Source organism: Oncorhynchus masou, chromosome 31, assembly GCF_036934945.1.
Source record: "Oncorhynchus masou masou isolate Uvic2021 chromosome 31, UVic_Omas_1.1, whole genome shotgun sequence".
Classification (NCBI taxonomy): domain Eukaryota; kingdom Metazoa; phylum Chordata; class Actinopteri; order Salmoniformes; family Salmonidae; genus Oncorhynchus; species Oncorhynchus masou.
Genome location: NC_088242.1, coordinates 73902460 through 73928022, shown reverse-complemented (window position 1 = coordinate 73928022; position 25563 = coordinate 73902460). Strand labels below are relative to the sequence as shown.

The window sequence follows — 25563 nt, the reverse complement described above, 5'->3', positions numbered from 1 at the left end:
GCGCTGCCATCTTACATTAAACTCGGAGGGATGGAGGTGACCTGGTCCACTGCATTTGCAACTGCTCATCAGGCTCTCACATTTGTCTGCATTAGAGGTCGACCGATTATGATTTTTCAACGCCGATACCGATGCTGATTATTGGAGGACCAAAAAAAGCCGATACCGATTAATCGGACGATTTTTATATATATATTTGTAATAATGACAATTACAACAATTCTGAATGAACACTTTTATTTTAACTTAATATAATACATCAATAAAATCTATTTGGTCTCAAATAAATAACAGAATATGTTCAATTTGGTTTAAATAATGCAAAAACAAAGTTTTGGAGAAGAAAGTAAAAGTGCAATATTTGCCATGTAAAAAAGCTAACGTTTAAGTTCCTTGCTCAGAACATGAGAACGTATGAAAGTAGGTGGTTCCTTTTAACATGAGTCTTCAATATTCCCAGGTAAGAAGTTTTAGGTTGTAATTATTATAGGAATTATAGGAATTCCATACCATTTGTATTTCATATACCTTTGACTATTGGATGTTCTTATAGGCACTATAGTATTGCCAGCCTAATCTCGGGAGTTGATAGGCTTGAAGTCATAAACAGCGCAATGCTTGAAGCACAGCGAAGAGCTGCTGGCAAATGCAGGAAAGTGCTGTTTGAATGAATGCTTACGAGCCTGCTGCTGCCTACCACCGCTCAGTCAGACTGCTCTATCAAATCATATACTTAATTATAATATAATAACACAGAGAAATATGAGCCTTAGGTTATTAATATGGTAAAATCCGGAAACTATCATTTCGAAAACTTAACGTTTATTCAGAACTGTTCCGAATTTTATCGAATGGGTGTCATCCCTAAGTCTAAATATTGCTATTACATTGCACAACCTTCAATGTTATGTCATAATTATGTACAATTCTGGCAAATTAATTACAGTCTTTGTTAGGAAGAAATGGTCTTCACTCAGTTCGCAACGAGCCAGGCAGCCCAAACTGCTGCATATACCCTGACTCTGCTTGCACAGAATGAAAGAGTTAAAATAAATTCATGTTAGCAGGCAATATTAACTAAATATGCAGGGTTAAAAATATATACTTGTGTATTGATTTTAATAAAGGCGTTGATGTTTATGGTTAGGTACATATTGGTGCAATGACAGTGCTTTTTTCGCAAATGAGCTTGTTAAATCATCCTGTTTGGCGAAGTAGGCTGTGATTCGATGATAAATTAACAGGCACTGCATCGATTATATGCAACAAGGACAAGCTAGATAAACTAGTAATATCATCAACCATGTGTAGTTAACTAGTGATTATGTTAAGATTGATTGTTTTTTATAAGATAAGTTTAATGCTAGCTAGCAACTTATCTTGGCTCCTTGCTGCACTCGCATAAAAGGTAGTCAACCTGCCACGCAGTCTCCTCGTGGAGTGCAATGTAATCGGCCATAAGCGGTGTCCAAAAATGCTGATTACCGATTGTTATGAAAACTTGAAATCGGCCCTAATTAATCGGCCATTCCAATTAATCGGTCGACCTCTAGTCTGCATATCTGAGAAAAACAAACTATGTAAAAAATAGACTAGAACTGAAAAGTGTACAGGATAGCATAATGTGTTCTGATGGACAGAAACTTGTGGGTGAGTAAATTCAAAAAGGTCCAGCCCAATGTTTTTTCCCCATCACATTACATTTCAGAGCCCAACAAATACTTCCTCCTCTTAACAACTTTTCTGGAGTTTACAGCGGGAAAATATACAATTAATCCCATTCTGAGAATGGTCTCATAACAGTCTTTTAAATGGTTTCAATAACCTCTGATTAACAGATACTGATCTTGAGTTGGGACTGACATCCTCTCCTGTTATGGGACGCAGCTTAACCGTAAAAGTTCAGTTAACACAGAATGTGCATTTTTTTATCTGTTAAAAGATTGCGGCTGATATATTGTGATAGTCAAGTGGTTTACTACACTTGGATTTTTTCTTTGTTTGAGGATAGCAATATGCTGCGAAATGGCCATGTCTTGATTTCACTCTTTCACAGGGTCACCTGTGTGTGTGTTTGTTTGTGTGTGTATGACTGTGTGTGGAAGACATTCCTATGTAAGGTCAGGGCAAGGTTATCAATCATAACCATGAGCCGCTGGATTCCATTACACGTTGGAGATACGTGTGTTTACTCAGCAGTGTGAACAGTGCAAAGGGACAGGAAGAAGCACTTTATTCTATGTGTGCTTATCCCACTGTGAGGACAGTGGCCAGAGACAGCTGTTACACAACAATAGGAAATGACTCCTGTCATGGTTGGCATTTTATTAATTTCCTCCATACTCTCTGTTCAAATGAATTTGGACAAATATGAAGATTGTTTTAGATATAAAATAGAGTCAAAAGGGATGTCAGTGTAATGCACCTTAACTCACCTTTATTGCTTATTAAGTGATAGATATCACAACATATGGACCAGGCTAAGCAGGATGCACAGATCCCCGATGGCTTTTACCTTTGAAGCAGATCCACTCAAGCTTTTTCCAAGGAAATGATTGGAATTCCTGGTGCTTAACACAGTTAATGACTATAACAAGTGTGTGAGAACGGAGGGAGTAGGAGTCTCTTTCTCCTGCTCTCTCTTTCCCCATTTGTTGGCATTATGTGGGAGAAGAGGATGTGGTGTTATGTTGGTTTGAGAACAGAGATGTCGCGACATGTTCAAGTGGAGGATTGACACAGGTTTACTAGCACTATTAGACATTCTGCTAGTGTGGTCTTTTGTCAATCAATCAATCAATCAATCAATCAAATGTATTTATAACACCGTTTTTACATCAGCGGTTTTCACAAAGTGCTTATACAGAAACTGAGCCTAATACCCCAAAGAGCAAGCAATGCAGATGTAATTGCCACAATAGCGTTCCAAAATAATTTAATTCACCTTCTCTTTTTATCGCCGACGGGTTTTACATCAAGAGCAAGGCCTCAGATAGTCTTGCCTGGCAGAAACCCTATCTCCTCCGTTGCCACAACCACTGCCCCTGCTCCTGTCTCTTCCCCACCAGACTCCCCCTGATTCTATTAATGCCTCCAACAGGAAGTGAGGCCAAGAGTTTCTCTTTACTTAACAAACAAATTAGTCTTTGTGTTTGAGTTGCTCCACCCCTCCTCCCCTCTCTCTGGCTGGTCGAGGAGCAGGGAAATTCTCAATGAAACAAAGAGGACACGCAGCTTGGTGGCTCAGAAGTGGATCCCCAGAGCTTTAGTGTCGATAGGAGAAAGCAAATACTATTTTCAACGGGAGTAATCATTTCCGTTCTAAATTTGAAAAAAGACTACCACACTGACAGGAGAAAATAAAGTCCATTCATCCTGATAAACAATGTGCTCACTATTTTTGGCAGGATAGATTGAAAAAGCAACTTCAAGCAGGATATTTTGTCATTACTGAAGTCGAATGTCTTTTAGGCTAGCCTACTGCTAGAAATCATTTGAGAGTAAAATGTTTGGCCTGTGGTGCAGTATGTGTTCTATGGATGTCATTCATATGAAAGTAGAGATGGCATCTTTTGGCTTCCATTCAATTTCAATAAAATTCAAATCTAAGTAGCAGTAGATCAACATGATTCAACTGGGAAGCTTTTGTTATGGTCATTAATGTGAGGGTAGATACAGTTTAGCTCATTGTTCAACTTTGTGGAAATTAGCAGAAAACATAGCGTCAATTAAATGATGTGTTGACATGGATCAGGACCGGGCGGTTTAAAGCAGGACTATTTGTCACTGCACAGGCCCTGTGACGCTGACACTCATTGAGAGGGTGTCCTAAGCCTCTGTAAGAACATTACAGGTTTAGCCAAAGGAGCTCATATGTCAAGACATTTCTCCTACTGATTACTTCACCTTCCAAGTAGCATTTCAAACCTCTTGTAGATCTGTCGGGTTTTCTATGTTTTTTTTTGTAGTGTTTAAAATGTTTATATCACACATTACTGCCTTGACCAATACCTGTCTTGACCAATACCTGCCTTGACCAATACCTGCCTTGGACAGTGAGTTGCCTGCCTTGGACAGTGAGTTGGTAATTAGTGTAGCAGGTCTCCCTCCTACTGTGAAAGGGCATATGTTAATACTGCTTGTTTTGTTTTGCCTTTGTACTACAGTCCTGAGAATCTTAACACATTCCATGGTATGTCATGGCTACAATGTAGCTCTGCTTCCCTGGTGTGAATGGACTGTTAGAAGAAATCATCATTACATACTGTACGTATCAATAAACCCAGAGGAGATGGCCTGCTCCAAGTGTTACAGTGAAAGGATTATCTTGGGTTTATAGGGAGACAGGGGCCAAGCAACAGCCAATACAGGTAGATGTGGGACATATAGTTTAGTTTACATTCTGACAGTACATTTAGTGTTATCCATGAAACACTTAGATAAACAGGGACTGGGTTTTATTTGGTTTGTTATCATAGCAGTCTTTCAGTGGTGATATCCCATTATGTATGCTTGTATCCATTCCCACTTGGAGTAATTGACAGACACAATTAAAAGCAGAGATGATTGTCATTAATGAATAATAGATCAAGGTGTCTGTGTGTATGAGTGTGTATGTATGAGAGAGATAGTCAACTTCGGGGACTTTGGTTTCGTGTGTTGCTTTTTGTGTGCTGAGCTAAGATGGATGGGATCTTTTTAAACACGGGTTATCCCGGTAAAGGAGAGGAACCTAGGATCCCAGATCTTACCAAAATATATAGCAATAGAATCTCAAAATATTGACCCTTGTCATTGAGAGAGAACTTCCTACGCCTGCTCAGAATGAAGAGCACACTCTCCTCAGATGACCCTGTCTGTTTGTCTCTCTCTTTTGTCACAGTAAAATGAATAGTTATATCCATAAAACAAAAGCAAAAATAAACTTTTGTACATGAAGAGAACAACATAACATAAGACATCCTGTTTTAAGCACTTTCAAGTCCAGATATTTTCAGAGATGATCTCAAGAAGATTAGATTACATCCTATTAATGGCTGCTGTGCTTGTTATTTTGGTGCTGTCATCTTACAGTATGTCTGGGACTGGCTGACAGTGAACCTTTAAGCCAGGTCACTACCTGAAAATACTTGAAATTGGATTTACATGATAGACATGGTAAACAGATTAACACAATGAATAGGTATGCAGACAAATTGATAAATACATTCTAAAATCAAATTAAATGGTACATTTTATTTAGGTACATTGAATAAAGGAAAAACAAATACTGTGTTTTAAAATGATAAAATAAGATGTGTAATAATTATGTCGTGTGATTTTTCTTTCTCTTTCTCTCTCCAGTCTGTGGTCCAAGTATTGACATACGTAATGACATCAGTGAGTTCAAGCGTCTGGAGAACTGCACGGTGGTGGAGGGCTTCCTGCAGATACTCCTCATCGGAGACAAGACCAACAACCTCAACCAGGAGCTCTTCCGCTCCCTCAGCTTCCCCAAGCTGACCGTCATCACTGACTACCTGCTCCTGTTCCGCGTCTCTGGCCTGGACAGCCTCAGCACGCTCTTCCCCAACCTCAACGTCATTCACGGACGCAACCTCTTCTACAACTACGCCCTGGTGATCTTCGAGATGACCAGTCTGAAGGACATCGGCCTGTACAACCTGAGGAACATCACGCGAGGGGCCATCCGGATCGAGAAGAACCCGGAGCTCTGCTACCTGGACTCTGTGGACTGGTCTCTCATCATGGACGCAGAGTTCAACAACTTCATTGCGGGGAACAAGCAATCCAAGGAGTGTGGTGATGTGTGTCCAGGCATCACGGAGGACAACGCTCAGTGCATCAAGACCAGCTTTAATGGCAACTTTAACTCTCGCTGCTGGACATCCAACCACTGCCAGAAAGGTAAGGAGCTCTGAGCTTTTCTCTTTACAGTGTGGGCAGCAGAGACCCAGTCAGGGTCACAGAGGACAGCCTGTACACAGAGCTCCTGTTTATTGCTAGCTATTTTTTTTACGATCTTTGTTTACACCTGCAGAAAATGAGATTTAAAAAAAATATTATTTTAAGGTTTTAAGGTAGATTATTTCCCAAATACCTGGGATATTTGTCTATCCCACTTGTGATGCAAGTCTTGCATAGGTCTCTGACATCAGTAGGTGGGTTCCAGTCTGGCAAACATTCTCAAATTGTGCATTTCTTCCCCAGTGAACAAATTCCATGAATCTATGTAGTGTTTTCCCTTCATATTCAGCAGGGAGAAGGATTGTCCCATGTCCAGTAAAAACCTTTCCTCTCTATTTATTATGGAGGCATTTTCTTTAGATCAACCTATTTGCTGAGACAGAACTAAGGATGGGTGCATTATACAGCTCTTGGTATTAAATACATGTTGAGTTGAGGTTACTTTTGCTCTTCCTGTCTGGACTATATCAGGTCAATATTTACTATATCTTACCTGATGTGATGAATAAGTTATGACACACCACACTACACTAATACTAAGTATTTAAAGGCTATGAAAAATGAAGGATACGTTTCAGGTAGCCTCTTTATAGTTATATTATTAAGATGTATATCTGTCTATTACTCACAGATATAACATTTGAATTTAGTAAATACATATAATTATATTAACAGCTAACAATTGACTTATTTAGGACTGGACTCCTTAATTGGTGAAACTGACATGCCTGTTTGGGATATTGCAACAAGAAAGATGTTTCTACAAACAACAAACAGTCATCATTGCACACACGATAGGACAGCAAAATATGCGCTGCAATGCTCCTCTTCTTTCTTTTCATCAACACAACAATAACAAAGACACTGGGCGAACAGTGGTGCTGTTTACTCTAATGCGGATTCCGTCTTTAAGGGCCAGGCATAGTGGAAAAAGTTGTTATGTTGTCTTTCTTAGGCATAGTGGGTGTTGTTGTTGATGTTGATGTGTGGGTGAGAGGGTGACAGCATTGACCAAACACACTCCCACCGTAACGTATTTATTTGTTTAGTCTAGACTATTAGTGAGAGCTTGATGGAGATGGCGCCTGTTCAAAGCCTGTTTAGAGTGTCTCTCTGTGTGGACAGTTTCTGCAGAATCTCCCAGGTCCAAATCAAAGGGGTTCAGATAAATTTGACAGGTGAAGAAGATGAGGTCGACCTTGACTCCCAAAAGGTTGGGAGGAAAACAGGGCTTCTAGGCTGCTACTCCTCCTGCCTGCCTGTCTGCTCCCATTTCCACTCATCAACATGGAATAATGGTGGGAAAATGTCCCTTCAGCCCTGGCCTTTTGAAGACCTGTCTACAACTCCCATGGATAACTGGTAGTTCTAAACATCTCCCCTTCCCTTCAGACCCAGAAAACAAATAGAGGAAATCAACCTCTAGCGACTTCCTTAGTGACCATTTATGTTTCTATAAACAAGGAATTGTCTTTATTGTTGTGATTATTGTTCTTTGAATGCAGAATTAAATTATTCAGGATGTTGAAGTTATTTGTTGGGCCTCTGGTGTAGCTAACAGTATAGACAGTCGTGACTGGCCGTGATGGACAAACAGTTGAAGTCGGAAGTTTACATACACTTAGGTTGGAGTCATTTAAACTTGTTTTCAACCAATCCACACATTTCTTGTTAACAAACTATAGTTTTGGCAAGTCGGTTAGGACATTTTTCCAACAATTGTTTACAGACAGATTATTTCACTTATAATTCCCTGTATCACAATTCCAGTGGGTCAGAAGTTTACATACACTAAGGTGACTGTGATTTTAAACAGCTTGGAAAATTCCAGAAAATTATGTCATGGCTTTAGAAGCTTAACACAATTTGAGTCAATTGAAGGTGTACCTGTGGATGTATTTCAAGGCCTACCATCAAACTCAGTTCCGCTTTGCTTGATATCATGGCAAAATCAAAAGAAATCAGCCAAGACCTCAGAAATAAATTGTAGACCTCCACACGTCTGGTTCATCCTTGGGATTAATATCCAAACACCTGAAGGTACCACGTTCATCTGTACAAACAATTGTGCGCAAGTATAAACACCATGGGACCACGCAGCCGTCATACCGCTCAGGAAGGAGACGCGTTATGTCTCCTAGAGTTGAAAGTACTTTGGTGTGAAAAGTGCAAATCAATCACAGAACAACAGCAAAGGACCTTGTGAAGATGCTGGAGGAAACCGGTACAAAAGTATCTATATCCATAGTAAAATGAGTCCTATATCGACATTACCTGTAAGGCCACTCAGCAAGGAAGAAGCCACTGCTCCAAAACCACCATCAAAAAGACTATGGTTTGCAACTGCACATGGGGACAAAAATCATACTTTTTTAAAGAAATATCCTCTGGCCTGATGAAACAAAAATAGAACTGTTTGGCCATAATGACCATTGTTATGTTTGGAGGAAAAGGGAGGAGGCTTGCAAGCCAAAGAACACCATCCCAACCGTGGCAGCATCATGTTGTGGGGGTGCTTTGCTGCAGGAGGGACTGGTGCACTTCACAAAATAGATGGCATAATGAGGAAGAAATATTATCTGGATATATTGAAGAAACATATCAAGACATCAGTCAGGAAGTTAAATCTTGGTCGCAAATGGGTCTTCTAAATGGACAATGACCCCAGGCTTACTTCCAAAGTTGTGGGAAAATGGATTAAGGACAACAAAGTCAAGGTATTGGAGTGGCCATCACAAAGCCCTGACCTCAGGGGGGCAGAACTGAAAAAGCATGTGCGTGCAAGGAGGCCTACAAACCTGAGTTCCACCAGCTTTGTCAGGAGGAATGGGCCAAAATTCACCCAATTTATTGTGGGAAGCTTGTGGAAGGCTACATGAAACGTTTGACCCAAGTTAAACAATTTAAAGGCAATGTTACCAAGTACTAATTGAGTGTATGTAAACTTCTGACCCATTGGGAATGTGATGAAAGAAATAAAAGCTGAAATAAATCATACTCTACTATTATTCTGACATTTCACATTCATAAAATAAAGTGGTGATCCTAACTGACCTAAAACAGGGAATTTTTACTAGGATTAAATGTCAGTAATTGTGAAAAACTGAGTTTAAATGTATTTGGCTAAGGTGTATGTAAACTTCCCACTTCAACTGTACTTAAGTGACCATCCACTGGGCACAGACATCATTTCAACATCTAACTTTGATTTACGTTTGCTGGAGATGTCAACAGAAAATACAAAATTCCCTTACATTGATGACTTTTTGCAAATCCAATCAGCTTTAGATGTTGATTCAGCATCATCAGATTTCATTTTTGGCTGAAATAACATGGAAACAACGTTGATGCAACCAGTTTTTGAGCGGTGGGCTATGTGGAACGAACATCCCTGATGTACAAAGACGTGTTTGTGCTTCACCTGATGTTGGTTGGAACCAATGGACAACATCTTTGTTTTTCATAAGATTTGTAACAGAAAGTAGACAAAGGGCATTTTTGATTTGCTCTCATAGATCCATTTTCCCACCTTAAAGCAGGATAAATCATCTGAGCTTTGTGGTCTCAACTCTGAAGGTAAAGGCTATCAGAGATAGACTGTGTTGTGATATCACGATAGAATGGCTTATTTAGAGGGTGTGTGATTGTGGTTTAGTGGTTATACTGCTAGATTTGTAGGCTCAAGTCTCACCCATACAATGGTCAAGTCTTTGAGTCTAGCAGAGATGAGACTTTCTCTGGCCCTCACTGAAGGGTAGATACTCCACTCTGCATAATTGCCTTGTTTTTCTCCAGTACAGATGTTTCTTCAAGGGCATGCAGTGCAGTGGTTTCCTAGTCAATCCAGACCAGTCCTCTACTTTGAATGCCTCTCTTTAATTACAGTACGTGACTAGGAGATGCTTTTTGCTAGTAGGACTAGTTTAGCCTCCGGCGGATGTTTTTTGGAGCACTATTGTTTGTCAGGTCAAACAGGCCTTTACTCTATACTTGCCTTGCCTGCTTGTATATACACGCTGTGTACAGATTTAAACAACACCAACACCATAATGTTAGATTAAAAGGAACAGATAGCCTCAGAGATGCGCATGAAAATAGCAACACATGACAGGTTAATTCCTGGCTCTATGGCTGGGCGTGGGTAGGATAGGATAGGGTTACCTGGCTGGTATTTGGCTCTTTGTCTGGGATAAGGCAGAGCCGGGCCGTGGAGATTACTGAGTTCTCTTTAGTAGCAGGCTGCGGTGTGTGGCGAGGCGCTAACGGAGGGCTTATATGAGGAGAGGGTTGAGGGAAAAATGTCACAGAAATGTCAAGTGCACAAGCACAATGGCAGGTTCTCACTAACACCCCGGAGGAGGCATAACACAGCCCAGCGCCCTCCTCCTCCAATGTTCCCCCTTTCCCTCCTTCCCTCCCTCCTTCCCTTCATCAGGTTTGGTCCAAACGTCTTCTTTTATTGCCTTCTTGATAGTTTTTACCAGTAATTTCCCTTCTTTCTTCTGCCAGCCTTTCTTCTGCCAGCCTTTGACTGTGCGATATCTCTTGACTGTTTACACACTCCAGCCACCATACAGTGCAGTTGAGTGGTTTGGCTGGCCATGGCCCTGTGATACTGCGTGTTGTCGGTGTGTGTTTTTGGGTCTTGTGACTGAGCGTGCTCTCTGGCCTGCTTCAAATGGGCCCCTCAGGTTGCTCTGTTCTAGACAAGCATGTCTTCCTCCCCCAGAGGAGAAGGGAGCAAAGCCAGCCAACAGGAGAGAGACAGGTAGCATACAGGTGGGTAGGCAGGCTGTCCCAACTAGAGCTGTTGCGGTGACCGTATTACCGCCACACCGGCGGTCATGAGTCATGAAGGCAGTCAAATTCTACATAACCGTTTAATCACAGTAATTAGGCTTCTCCAAACTCTGATGCTGCTGATGGTCATTAGTAGCCTACCAAACTTGCTAACTGCCTGGTACTCAGCACTCTATTGTCCCTCTAATCACTCTGACAACAATGCAAATGTAATCGGAAATCTAATAAAACACTTCACGAGAACCCATGAGTTCAGGAGTATAGTCTACCTGGCTGGCATGAAAATGAACCACAGGAACAGCGTCCTTCATGCTAGGGGGCAGTATTTTGACATCCGGATGAAAAGCGTGCCCAAAGTAAACGGCCTGTTACTCAGGCCCAGAAGCTAGGATATGCATATGGTAGATTTGGATAGAAAACACTCTAAAGTTTCTAAAACTGTTCAAATAATGTATGTGAGTATAACAGAACTGATATGGCAGGCGAAACCCCCGAGGACAAACCACCCCCCAAAACAATTCAGCTTACCACTTTTTCCAATGGCTATTACTTTAATTATAAGGCCAAGTCCTCCCAGATTGCAGGTCCTAGGGCTTCCACTAGATGTCAACAGTCTTTAGAAAGAGTTTCAGGCTGGTTTTTGGAAAAATGACACAGGAATTGTAGTTTTTCTAGGTGGCTCCTATTTTGGCTGCAGTGTTTCCAAGCGAGTGGAAGAAATAGCGTTATTTGGTATTTTCCTCCGGTAAAGACAATAACGATTCTCCGTCTTAACTTGTATAGTTTATTTGCGTATTAGGATACCTAAGGTTTGATTATAAACGCTGTTTGACTCGTTTGGAAAAGTTTATTAGTAACATTTGGGATTAATTTTGTATGCATCTTGATGGAGGGAAAATGGGTGGATTATTGACTGAAGCGCGCCAGCAAAACTGAGTTTTTATGGATATAAAGAAGGACAATATCGAACAAAATGACCATTTGCGATGTAACTGGGACCTTTTGGAGTGCCAACAGAAGAAGATCATCAAAGGTAAGGCATTTTTTATATCGCTATTTCTGACTTTTGTGTCGCACCTGCCTTCTTGAAATATGATTTTCATGTGTTTGTATGCGGGGCGCTGTCCTCAGATATTCGCATGGATTGCTTTCGCCGTAAAGCTTTTTTGAAATCGGACACGGCGGCTGGATTAACAAGAAGTTAAGCTTTATTGTGATGTATAACACATATATTTTCAAGAATGTTAAATATTTTAATTTAGTATTTTTGTATTTCGCGCTTTGCAATTTCACTGGATGTTGGCCAGGTGGGATGCTACCGTCCATTCAAAATCATAACAAATTTCACACATATATTATTTAGTATATGTAAAGACAAGATTAAATCCAGAATAGTCTGATGGATGACAATATTAGCCTATCACTTGTGAGTTATATATTATCACTTGTGAATTATGCCCAGCATAAGAAACAACATTTTTTTGTGACTTTTTCAAATCTTAGTCACACACCTCATGTAGCCTAGCCCATAGGCCTATATGTTTTAATGAGGTTTGTATCAAAACGAAAGTGACCAAATAACTTCTTAACATTAAGCACGTTAATCCGCTTTACAAGTGGTGTAGAGCCTAAATAAGCAGTGCGTGAGGTTCAAGTTTGAGGAAGATAATATAACCATAAAAATGCACCTTTATAATAAAAGCATTACACGCGTAATCACATTTGCGGTATCTTTTGATAATGGTGTTTTGTCACTCATCGAACATTCGCTGTTATACTGCCCTAACAAGCAACAAGGCAGTAACTGCTCATTTGGTCGAAAAATTAGTTAATGTCATTTCTGCTACATTAAATACATGCTTAATCATGTGGACAAGTATCCTGCCTCTATTGTATTTTGGAGCAAATGGGGGTCATGTTTGCAGTAACTGCACTCGGTTACTGTGAAACCAAGGTTAATAAAAGCCATATTTCTCAGTTCCATGATATGAGCAGTTCCTGCCTTTTTGCTTGGTAGGGCAGTATAGCCTGCTGCCATGTGCGGATTGCTGTGCTTATAATGTGAAGAAATAGCCAAATAGTTATCAATATTTTAAGCTAAACGTTCTGATCTGTTGCGTCAGCCACATTGAATAAAACATGTTTTTTTTATGCCAGTGGTTGTATTCATTTTGGATTTATTGCACCGCACAACTGTCCCAGACTATGTTTGGGATATTTATTTCTCACACAGGATAAAATAGGTTGACTTTTGTACTATGGGGGATAGTAGATTGACATAGGCTAGTACTTTTGCTGTTCATTAGGCCTACTTATCTTGTTGGCTGACGAAAAGTAAATGTGGACAGTTCTTCCAATATCTTCAATATGCACCTCGGAATTGGATAAGGACGCGCACAGTTTCGTCCCCGATGTGTCTGTCTTCACTTGTAGCCTGTGAGATAGACCCGATCATGTGACGGAGAGCCATGTGAGTGAGAGGCGCCTCAGATTGTGCAGCACTCAGGGAGAAGGGCACAACACAGCACTCCGGGCCGCAAAAGGCATGGATTTTTTTTTAGGGTGCATTACGGCCACAGAGGGGATGCCGCCATGAAATTCGATGTGTACAGCCTTTGCAAAAAACATGACAGAGCTCATACCTTTCAAGTTACTATTTTCAAATCATCATTAGAATCTCATCATGCAGCCTTACAATGTATTAAAAATCAAAACATATTGTATTCTTCATACTATAAAATAAAATAATGCCACAGAATTTTAAGAAAATCTTGTCTGCTAAATTACCTAGTGTAGCCCACAGCCATTTAGCATAGCCACATCAGGAACTAACTCCAGAGTATGCTATTATTTTCTTCTGAAATAGAATACATTTTCTTCATATCATGCTTCTTTAGACCTGTCTAAAATACATAATGGATTTATTGTGAAGGTGAAGGTGTACATGGATTTATTATACTTTTAAAAATGTAAATATTCCAAAGGTCTGCATCAGTGGAAGCCAGGAGATGATGGAATGTTTTAATGTTTCCATCATCTGTCAATTACCGTGAGACCGACAGTTGCTTGACAATCACCGGCGGATGAAATTTTGTGACCGCCACAGCCCTAGTCCCAACCAGTGTTGCTCTATAAGGGCAGGTCACACCACACAGCTCTGGAGAAAACTACTGAGTTACAGTAACAAGACACTCCTCGTCTGACCTCACATATCTAACATATTTGTGTTTGAATAATTACTTAAAAATTGCTCAGCTCCAATGAAACTCTGTTGTCTGGTCTCTTAACCACACTGCCCTTGACTTACATATTATTATGCAATAATGCCCGTGGAGGTGTGGTATATGGCCAATATACCACGGGCTAAGGACTATTCATAAGCATGACGCAACGCGGAGTGCCTGGACACAGCCCTTAGCCGTGGTATATTGACAATATACCAAAAACCCTCTAGGTGCCTTGTTGCTATTATAAACTGGTTACCAACGTAATTAGAGCAGTAAAAATACATGTTTTTTCATACCCGTGGTATACGGTCTCATATACCAAGGCTGTCAGCCAATCAGCATTCAGGGCTCAAAATACCCAGGTTTTAGCACCTGATAACACCCTATTGGTTTGTATCTTTCATTTTTTCCAAATGTGTCAACTGTCCATGGCAGCTGGTTTGTGATTTGTGATAAATCATCTGTGTGTCTACATGTTTCTACTATGCCCCTTTAGTCTGCATCTTGCAAGACTGGTTGTGTGCTTTCCTCAGTCTACGTAGTAGTAAAACTAGGCACTTGCCTTTCCTCGTTTGATGAGAAGGTTGATAAAGGGTCTTTGTGTGAGTTGATATGAGGGTGGGTCTTGGGGAGTAACTGTGGTATTAACTCAACTAGTGTTGTTGTGTCAGTGTTAGGGTCAAGGTTGGAGTGACTGGTCACAGAGAAAAAAATCAAATGGCAGCTGATTTACAGTTTCAAAACATCATCATTTCTAAACAAAATACCTTTTGGGGGGATTCTAAATGAGACTACAATGCTTTTTTGGTTCATTGTTTGAACAGTCACTGAGATTATATTTGGTTATCAATTAAAAAATAGGCTACTTTGATGCATGGGCTATATAGATCAGCTTAAGGAACCAAGCGAGTTGGTGGTAAAATACAGCGTCATTGCCTACACAACAACTGCCTCCACTGCTGCGCAAACAATTATACGGTGCGTTCCAAATGTAATAGCACTTAGGAGTACATAGAATGTTTGCACGTACTACAAGTAGCCACCCCTTTTGTGACGAAAAACGACATTGCAACACTGCGCTACGCCCCCATACTTCCGTCTCCATAGGGTGTAAATACTCCCTAACAGAGTAACAGACACTCATCCTCATCTGACCTCACATAGCTAACTTTTCCCTTGAACGTGTTTGAATATTTACTTACAATATGCTCAGCTTCAATGAAACTCTGGTGTCTGGTTTCTTACATCTGGCCCTTGACTTTCATATAACACCTGATAACAAACACCCTGTTGGTTTGCATCTTTTACTTTGCTCCAAATGTGTCAACTGTCCAAGGCAGCTGGTTTGTGATTTGTGATAAATCATCCCTGCATGTGTGTCTACACGTTTTTACTATGCCCGTTAGTCAGCACCTTGCAAGACTGGTTTTGTGTTTTCCTCAGTCTACATAGTAGTAAAATAAAAACGGTGTCAACTTTTTAGCACTTGCGTTAATAAAGGATCTTTGTGTGAGTTGATATGAGGGTTGGTCTGTAAGAGTAACTAGTATTAACTCAACTAGTGTTGTGTCAGTGTTCGGGTCAGGGTTGGAAAGGGAAATTCCTAGACAATTGTACATCTGAATGCATTCAACTGAAATGTCTTCCGCAGGGTGGCCTAGTGGTTAGAGCGTTGGACTAGTAACCGAAAGGTTGCAAGTTCAAATCCCTGAGCTGACAAGGTACAAATCTGTTGTTCTGCCCCTGAACAGGCAGTTAACCCACTGTTCCTAGGCCGTCATTGAAAATAAGAATTTGTTCTTAACTGACTTGCCTAGTAAAATAAAAAAAATAAATCTCTGAATCAGAGAGGTGCGGGGGTTGCGTTACTCAACATCCATGTCAGCGGCGCCCGGGGAACAGTTGGTTAGCTGCCTTACTCAGGGGCAGAACAAAATATTTTTACCTTGTCAGCTCAGGGATTCGATCCAAAAATCTTTCGGTTACTGGCCCAACGCTCCTACCAACCAGGCTACCTGCCTCCCCTAGTGACTAGTGTTGAAAAATGTATATATTACACATTTAACCAAAGTAATGCGTTAATTTACAAAATCACTTTGCATGGAAAGGAATGCCTTATATTACTCGTTATATTACTTTGCCTTACTTTCATGAAATAAATCTCAAACCTCACCTTCTTGACTGTCTGAGGGAGTGAGGCACACTCTATCAACGATAAGCTACTTACTAACTCAGGTTTGATCACTAGTTTCTCTTTCCATCTGTGGTGCTGCTTTCCTGTGCTAAAGTGCTGCACAATCATATGGGCTGCATAATTAGACATACTGTACCAGTCAAACATATTAACCAAAAAAGTATTAAAAAATCAAAATATATAATATTTTAGATCCTTCAAAGTAGCCACCCTTTTTTGCCTTGATGACAGCTTGGCATTCTCTCAACCAGCATCATGAGGAATGCTTTTCCAACAGTCTTGAAGGAGTTCCCACATATGCTGAGTATTTGATGGCTGCTTTTCCTTTGCTCTGCAGTTCAACTAATCCCAAACCATCTCAATTGGGTTGAGGTCGGCTGATTGTGGAGGCCAGATCATCTAATGCAGCACTCCATCGCCCTCCTTCTTGGTCAAATAGCCCTTACACAGCCTGGAGGTGTGTTTTGGGTCATTGTCCTGTTGAGAAACAAATGATAGTCCGACTAAGCGCAAACCAGATGGGATGGCGTATCACTGCAGAATGCTGTGGTAGCCATGCTGGTTAAGTGTACCTTGAATTCTAAATAAATCACAGACAGTGTCACCAACAAAGCACCATCACACCTCCTCCATGCTTCACGGTGGGAACCACACATGCGGAGATCATCCATTCACCTACTCTGCGTCTCACAAAGACACGGCGGTTGGAACCAAAAATCTCAAATTTAGACTCAGACAAAAGCATAGTTTTCCTCCAGTCTAGTGTCCATTTCTAGTGTTTCTTGGCCCAAGCAAGTCTCTTCTTCTTATTGGTGTCCTTTAGTGGTGGTTTATTTGTAGCAATTTGACCATGAAGGCCTGATTTAAGCAGTCTCCTCTGAACAGTTGATGTTGAGATGTGTCTGTTACTTGAACTCTGTGAAGCATTTATTTGGGCTGCAATCTGAGGCTTGTAACTCTAATGAACTTATCCTCTGCAGCAGAGATAACTCTGGGTCTTCTTTTCCTGTGGCAGTCCTCATGAGAGCCAGTTTCATCATAGCGCTTGATGGTTTTTGCGACCGCACTTGAAGAAACTTCAAAAGTTCTTCAAATGTAACGGATTGACTGACCTTCATGTCTTAAAGTAAAGATGGACTGTCGTTTCTCTTTGCGTATTTGAGCTGTTCTTGCCATTATATGGACTTGGTCATTACCAAATAGGGGTATCTTCTGTATACCCGCCCTACCTTGTCACAACACAACTGATTGGCTCAAACGCATTAAGAGGGAAAGAAATTCCACAAATGAACTTTTAACAAAGCACACCTGTTAATTGAAAGGCATTCCAGGTGACTACCTCATTTAGCTGTTGAGAGAATGCCAAGAGTGTGCAAAGCTGTCATCAATGCAAAGGTTGGCTACTTTGAAGAATCTCAAATATAAAATATATTTTGATTTGTTTAACACTTTTTTGGTTACTATGTGATTCCATATGTGTTATATATGTGTTATATATATATATATATATATATATATATATATATATATATTTCAAAATCTTTCCCTCGAGCCTCCAGTTCTGGTTAGACCGCACGTACACGGACCCATAAAGATGTATAGATGGCATACTTGCCACTGTACGGGAAAGCCCTCTATGCGGGCTTTGCTATCAAAGAAGTGATCAATGGCAAAGATCAGATGTGCGCCCTCTATACATTTTTATGAACAGCAGCTGTCATGACATTTCTCCAAACACTCTTTCTCCTCTCGCTTGAGAACTAAATGAGGAAGCAAGTCGAGATTGGATCCTGGACACATGCACCCGGTAGAGATATGATTCTGAAAGTAACACACGTGTTACTTAACAAAGTAACTATAATTATATTACCCAGTTTTCAAAAGTAACGCAATAAATTACTAGTTACTCATAAAAAATCATCCGATTACATTACGTGTCACTTTTGTAACAGGTTACCCCCAACACTGGGAGTGACTGGTCACACAGGGCTGATCACAGCATGTCCCAGCCCTGAACCCCTACAGAACCCAGAGGAACATCATTCGGAGCCTTGGCAGTTGGCACCATTGCTCTTTGCTCTCTCCTGCTCTGGGAGACTTAATCTATTTACTCCCTGGATGCCAGAGACACACTTGATATCACTGCTCTGTGTGCTCTGACCTGAACTAGGCCTATGGTACAGAGGACAGACTGTGGGTGTCATTGTGGTTAAGGTTTTTAAATTAAATGTTTAGTTTGTGGGATCTGATACATTTAACCTACCTCTACAGCAGACCTAGAGGGTGTACTGGACAGGAGTTGGGAAAGGGGCTTGTGACTGTCTCTTGAAGTGAGTATATAAGTTAGGAATTCCTGCTGGGTAAGTCATTGCAGCTCTGAGAGGATAAAGAGGGGAAACACACAGAACAGCCTGTATGAAAAGAGGCCATGTGGTATGGTGGATAAAGAATGTTTGTGAAAAACCAAGAGATCACTGAATGGAAGTATGGATGATGATGGGGGTGGCAGAGACAGGCGCTGGGAATGTGTTTGTGTGTGTGCACAGCGTTAGGTGGACTGTGTTATGCGATCGGTTGTCTTGTTTTTGTTTAACCAACGTAATACCAGACCTTTGCCTCGACATGCAGGGAAGGCTTTTCAATTTTTAATGGCTTCTCTGAGGCTTATCAAAGGGCCGTGGTGAGGGACAAAAAGCAGGAAGGGCTCCAGTTTCAGCAGCCTCGCCTGCCCTGGCCTCCAAGAGGCCTGTGCTTTCCTGGGGGTATGGTATTGCTGCTGGTGACTCACTGCCTGGATCCATCTCCCTGCACCAGGCCTGCCTGGCTCTGCTCAGGCAGTGTGCCACAGTGACGACAGAGCCATGCCACTCTGTTGATCAACCTCACACCGTGAACACTCCCTCTCTCTCTACTCCCTCCTCCCCCACAGTAAAGTCGGCATAATCAAATCCATCATCTTATTCTCCACTGCCCTCAGCCCTGCAGCATTCTCAATGGGTCACGACAGTGAAAGAGGGAAAAGCCATGGGAAACTGGGTCTGCACTACACACATTAGCTAGCTAGCCTAACCGCCATGTTTGTGTTGTGCCTCAAGGACCTACCCACCAGTTTATCTGAGAGCAGTACAACAAAGCATTACAGGAGAGGTTCCCCATATGGAATCTATCCCCGATAGGTGTGAGAAGGGGGGTATTAATCAACACGTGAGACACAGTCCTCCTGTTCAGTTAACCCTGGGTCTACTACTGCTGTGTCTGCCACTACACCCTTGTCTTTATTATTTTCCCAGAGGACTGAGCACGGTTGATTCCTGTTGCTACTACATGGTGCCATTGAAAATAAATACGTAGAGAAGGTAGACAAGTCCCTCCCTCTATTTGTTTTCTCAGACTGTCTTTATAAAGAGTGGTCGGGGGCAAGCACACTAACAACAGGCTGTAAATAGGGTTATATGGTAGCATAGAGAGCTGCTTTATCAGTGGACCGAGGTTCTCCTCCCACCTCACTACTGCCCCCTGTAGACAATAAAATCAACACCGTCAACTTGACGACAGTGAGACACTACAACTTGTATCTGTATGAACACAAATATATTATAGAGTGCTTATTAATGTTTAGGACTTGTGCAGGCACAAGTACAAAGTTTTGTTGCCCTAGAGTGGCTCTGCGTGTGTGTGTGTGTGTGTGTGTGTGTGTGTGTGTGTGTGTGTGTGTGTGTGTGTGTGTGTGTGTGTGTGTGTGTGTGTGTGTGTGTGTGTCTGTGAGTACATTCCATGCAGCTCTTCCCTCCCTCTCACCCCTCGCCCTTCGCCCCTCTTCTGGCCTCTGACACGTTTTCTCTCATCTAGGTCACATTCATAAATGTCATTCTTGAGAAATGTGAGCAGGAGATCTTAATATGTTTAGCTATTACAGAGCCGCTCTTCAGTCGACCCCAAGAACCTGAGACCTCTGAAACCAAGGGAAAAATCTATTTGGTTACAAATAGTTTTTCTTCACAATTGGTTTTATAGTTTTCCTTTAGACTTTTGCTAGCCATAGAGGTTGAGTGGCGAGTGTGATTGGTCGGACAGGAATTATTTTACCTTAGTGTTTAGTATGTTTTTAGTTCTCCCCAAAAGCATAAAAAAACATATTATATACTGTTTCACTGCATTCACTGTTTGTAGTGATGAGGGAAGAAATCAGTAGAGTAACATATCGGGTTATTATTTTTGATGATGTCTTGTATCGTTTTGACAATATCGCAATATTATGTTTGCGCTAGTTGGCTGTACCTGTACCTGCACCAACACTTCAGTATTCTTCCTTCGTAGATTGTTCTTCATTTCCTTTTTAAATAGGGAGCCAATTTCTTTTCAGCACTTTTATTTCCATGACTGATCAAAACTTGTTTTCTCATGACTCTCTCATCCCTCTGCAGCAGACATACTGTTTGGACCATTGGATCACAGATAAAAGCACAGTATCGAATCGCAATAGATTTAGAATGGTGAGAATCTCAATACATATTGCATCAGCACCAAAGTATTGGGACAATCGTGAAGTCCCTACTAGTAAGTCCCTACCACTTATATGCCTGCCATGGTTGTGTCAACAACAAGTTTACTACAAAGTATTTTGAACATTAATGTCTTTCAAGTTTTATCTGCTGTTTATTTGTCAAATGTGAATACTTTTTTAAATCAAAATACTGTCCTCAATGCCCTTCTAAAGATATTAAAAAGCTGGACAGTGTAGCTTATGCTGCCACTCCGGAAACACACACACACACACACACACACACACACACACACACACACACACACACACACACACACACACACACACACACACACACACAGGCACACACACACACACACACACACACACACACACACACACACACACACACACACACACACACACACACACACACACACACACACACACACACACACACACACACACACACACACACACACACACACACACACACAGTGTTTGCGAGCCACTCAGTGCCTGTTCTGATGGGCTGCCTTCTGGCCGCTCCGCGCGGCAGCTGTGACTCATCCGGCGCTCTCAACACTCATTCATAAATCTGTGTGAATACTATAACTTCCTCTCTCAGCGCCATGGGGCCTCCGCTCCGTGGTATATTCCGCTCAATCCTATTGTAATGGCAGGAAGGATGAGGCCTATCTCGTCTCCGCCTGTTAGCATTGCTACTTGCTAGCTGCTCCATACAGAGGTGAAAGGAGTAGCCGTGCCATGCCACCCTGCTCTGTTCCTCTCCACGCTGCTGGGACTGCCTGCCTGAGCTCTCTGCCCGCTGTGGCCACTACTCACTGCTGGGCAGGCTTGGCATTGCCAGTGAGATAATGCGTCATGCCCGCAAGTAAACTCTTAAAGCCCAAGTTAATTCCACCGTTAGAAAAATAATATCTCATGCCGACAAATCTCTCCTGCAGAATTGAGGGTGTGTGCAATGTTGGTGCCTTGCAAAAGTATTCAGACCGCTTGGATTTCTTCACATTTTGTGTTACAAAGTGGGATTAAAATTATTTAATTGTAATTTTTGGTGAACAATCTACACAAAATACTAGGTAATGTCAAAGTGGGTTATTTTTTTGGGGGGGGGGGATATATTCATCCCCTTTGTTTAGGTCAAGCCGAAATTGGTTCAGGAGTAAAGTTTGGCTTACCAAAATCACATAATAAATTACATGAATTCCCTCTGTGTAAAATAATAGGAGTTGACATGATTTTTGGATGACAATCCCTTCCTCTGTCCCTCATACATACAACATCTGTAAGGTCCTACAGTCAAGTATTGAATTTTAAGCAAAGATTTAACTACTAAGACCAGGAAGATTTTTGAAAGCCTCATAAAGAAGGGCAGTGATTGGTAGATGGGTAACAATAACAAATCAAACATTGAATATCTCTTTAATTATTATGCTATGGATTATATATTAAACAACTCAGGTACAGCAAAGATACAAAAGTCCTTCTGAACTGAACTGTAGGAGACGAATGAAACTGCTCAGTAATGTTACCATGAGGCAAATTTGTGAATTTAAAACAGCTACAGAGTTCAATGTCTGCGATGGTAGAAAACTGAGGATGGATCAACAATATTGTAGTGACTCCACAATAATGACCTAAATTACAGTGAAAAGAAGAATACAAATATACGGAATACAAAACTTGCATCTTGTAAGCAAAAGGCACTAAAGAAATACTGCATAAAACACAGCAAAGGAATACACTTTTTGGCCTAAATGCAAGGCCTTATGTTTGGTTGCAAATCCAGCACAACACATCACTGAGTACCTGCCTCTTTATTTTCAAGCATGCTGGTGACTGCATCCTGGTATGGGTATGCTTGACATCAGAAAATATACTGGGGAGTTTTTCAGGATAAAAAGAAATGGGATGCACAGTCAAAATCCTAGAGGAAAACCTGCTTCAGTCTGCTTTACCCCAGAGATTGGGAGAGGAATTCACCTTGCAGAAGGACAATAACCGACAACACAAGGCCAGATCTACACAGGAGTTTCTTATTAAAAAGACTTAGAATGTTCCTGAGTGGCCAAGTTACAGTTTTCACTTAAATTTGCTTGAAAATCTATGGCAAGATTAGAAAATTGCTGTCTAGCCATGATCCCCAACATCTTGACAGAGTTTGAAGAATTAAAAAAATAATAAAGGGAAAATATCGTACAATCCAGGTGTGCAAAGCTCTTAGAGACTTACCCAAGATGACTCACAGCTCTAATCAATGCCCAAGTTGTTTCTAACATATATTGACTCAGGGAGCCGAATACTTACGCAACGACTATTTTTTTGTTATTTAATTTCTAATCATCTAAAAAAAAATAGAATGCTTCCACTTTGACATTACAGAGTATTTTGTGTAGATTGTTGAAAAAAATGACAATTAAATACATTTGTCCCACTTTGTAACACAATAAAATGTGTAAAAATACTTTTGCAAGGCATTGTATTTGACATACCGCAGAGAAGGAATATTTTTCTGCCATGGTTGAATAGCTAGTTTCAAGGGGCAACAGGATCAGATACGTCTCTCTGCTGGCATCTTCCCCTGCTCCCTTTATGGTGTGTGTGTTTGTTTATGCGTGTCACGCCCTGACCTTAGTTCCTTTTTTATGTCTCTATTTTGGTTTGGTCGGGGCGTGAGTTGGGGTGGGCATTCTATGTTGTTTTTCTATGTTTTCTTTTCTATGTGTTTGGCCTGGTATGGTTCCCAATCAGAGGCAGCTGTCTATCGTTGTCTCTGATTGAGAACCATACTTAGGTAGCCTTTTCCCACCTGGTGTTTGTGGGTAGTTGTTTCCTGTTTTGTGTTTTCACCTTTCAGGACTGTTTCGATTTTCATTTCTTACGTTCACTTTGTTATTAGGTATTTTCGTGTTCTGTTATAAGAAATAATCATGGACACTTACCACGCTGCGTTTTGGTCCGATCCTTCCTACTCCTCATCCGATGAAGACGAAGATCGTTACAATGTATGTCTTTTCTGTTCATGTATGAGCCCCCTCACATTGCATAAATGTGAAGGCAGAAGCTTATGACAGACGCACTGAAGGGACAGTGTGTGGATGTGGAACGTGTGATAACTGAAAAGCAGGTGGGTCCATCCTGAGATGCCCAGTGGAGCTACATGGATCTGGGCCCTGACCCAGTCCCTTTGGGTAGTGAGGAGATATCAGGTGGTAGGTAGATGAAGGATGAGACCCCAATGATGTCTCAGTTCCAGAACAATGTTGATCGCTCTCTATCCTTTCTAATGTCTTTTCTAATTTTGCTTATTATTTTAGCTAGAGTTTTTGTTACTCTTTACAGCTGGATGTGTGATAAGATAGGGTAACAGAAATCACTGGTCAATGCCATCATGAGTTCATATCATGAAGCAATTTGGCGAAGGAGCAGTAAACGGACACTTTAGGAGTGTGGGGAAATTTAAATAATGCTCTTCAATGACAGTAGGCCGCCATTGTAAATGAGAATTTGTTTTTAACTGACTTGCCTAGTTAAATAAAGGTAAAATCAAGTTTAAAAAAATTGCTGTAGCTGGTCTTCATCGATAAATCATAAAAGTATGTACATTTGTTCTATCTCTTTCAGAATGAAGTGGGAAGGAACTTCTTTGAAATAACAGAGGTTATTATAACAACTTGCTCTGTCACTTCTTAAGAGTTAAAGAAAAGCCACATGAAGGAGTGTGTGGTGTGTGTGTGTGACAACAGGCTGCAACGTGACAGCAGCACCAACGTTTATTCTTATGCTAGCTTGTACACACTGAGGAGATGAAACGGTGTCATAAAATTACAAAGGGAATCTTATGGAGTTACTCAGCTCATTGAAATGCCTCTTCACTCTCTTCAATGTGAAGAGAGAACAGAATACCTTGTTGATATAGACAGGGCTCACTCAACATTTATAGGTAGCTAGCCTCCAGAGTCCTTTAGGTTCTAGCTTCAAATCAAATCTAGCTTCTGTCTATCTTAGCATTGTAATTCATGTGTGCTCTGTCTGCGATTTGTTGGTGTTCGAAGGATGATCTTGACACCATCTGGGAGGAGAAGGAGAGTGCTTCCTTTTCCTCTGTCCCCCGGTCTGTTTGAGTGTAATCCCTGAGCAGTTGTTAGCACCCTGGGTAATATGCTCAGGTGTCTGGGGCTCCTGTGGTCTGCTGCTGCTGGCCCTCATTCTTGGCCTGTCTGTCTCTCCTGGTCCTGGCAGGCCCACTGCCTCTTGGCCAGACGCCCCACAGGGCTACTCCGACAGACCAACAGGCCTATAACCAGTTGGCGCTTTGCTAGCACCAGGGTGGCCAAGGATGAAATATGTGATCTTCAATGCTCTGAGTTGCTCCTGTTCAGAGAACTCTGTAGGTGTCTTTGGGCATACAACATTTTTTCTTGAGGCAAGCCGAAGTCAGTAGCTGAAGTCTACGCCCCTTCGTGGGTGATTGGTCAACAGTAGGGATTCGTCAGTAAAGTCTTTGTTCTCATTCAACGAGAGACGACTCGTTTTCATGTACATTTTTTAATTGAGAAATAATGCACCATAATTTCGTGACTAAGATCTCCTAAACTCAAGAAATCTTTTTTTTGTTGCTATCTTAGATTAATTCTGATTATTTTGAGGAAGGGTATACAGATTACAGCATCTCAAAATGGACAAACAGTAGTATTGCCATTTCTCTTCTCATTTTTCATGCGAAGGTCTTTTAACGGAGCGTGCAAGCACAACTTTGGGTAACTGCCAGCCGAACTGAAGCATGCTGACTCCTTAAAGAGGAGTTAGACAGTGCTGCAGTTTGTTTCAATATAATTTCAGGCTGATCTTGTTGGAGGTGTAAGTGC

General features: G+C 41.2%; 1 protein-coding gene across 1 annotated transcript in view; it reads left to right on the top strand.

Moving 5' to 3' along the window:
* The window catches only part of LOC135524404 (insulin-like growth factor 1 receptor), a 155196-nt gene that overhangs the window by 13675 nt on the left and 115958 nt on the right, over positions 1-25563 (top strand). The window contains exon 2 of the mRNA XM_064951909.1: positions 5344-5907. Within this exon, the coding sequence (XP_064807981.1) occupies positions 5344-5907 (564 nt within the window). The remainder of the gene's footprint in view (positions 1-5343; positions 5908-25563) is intronic.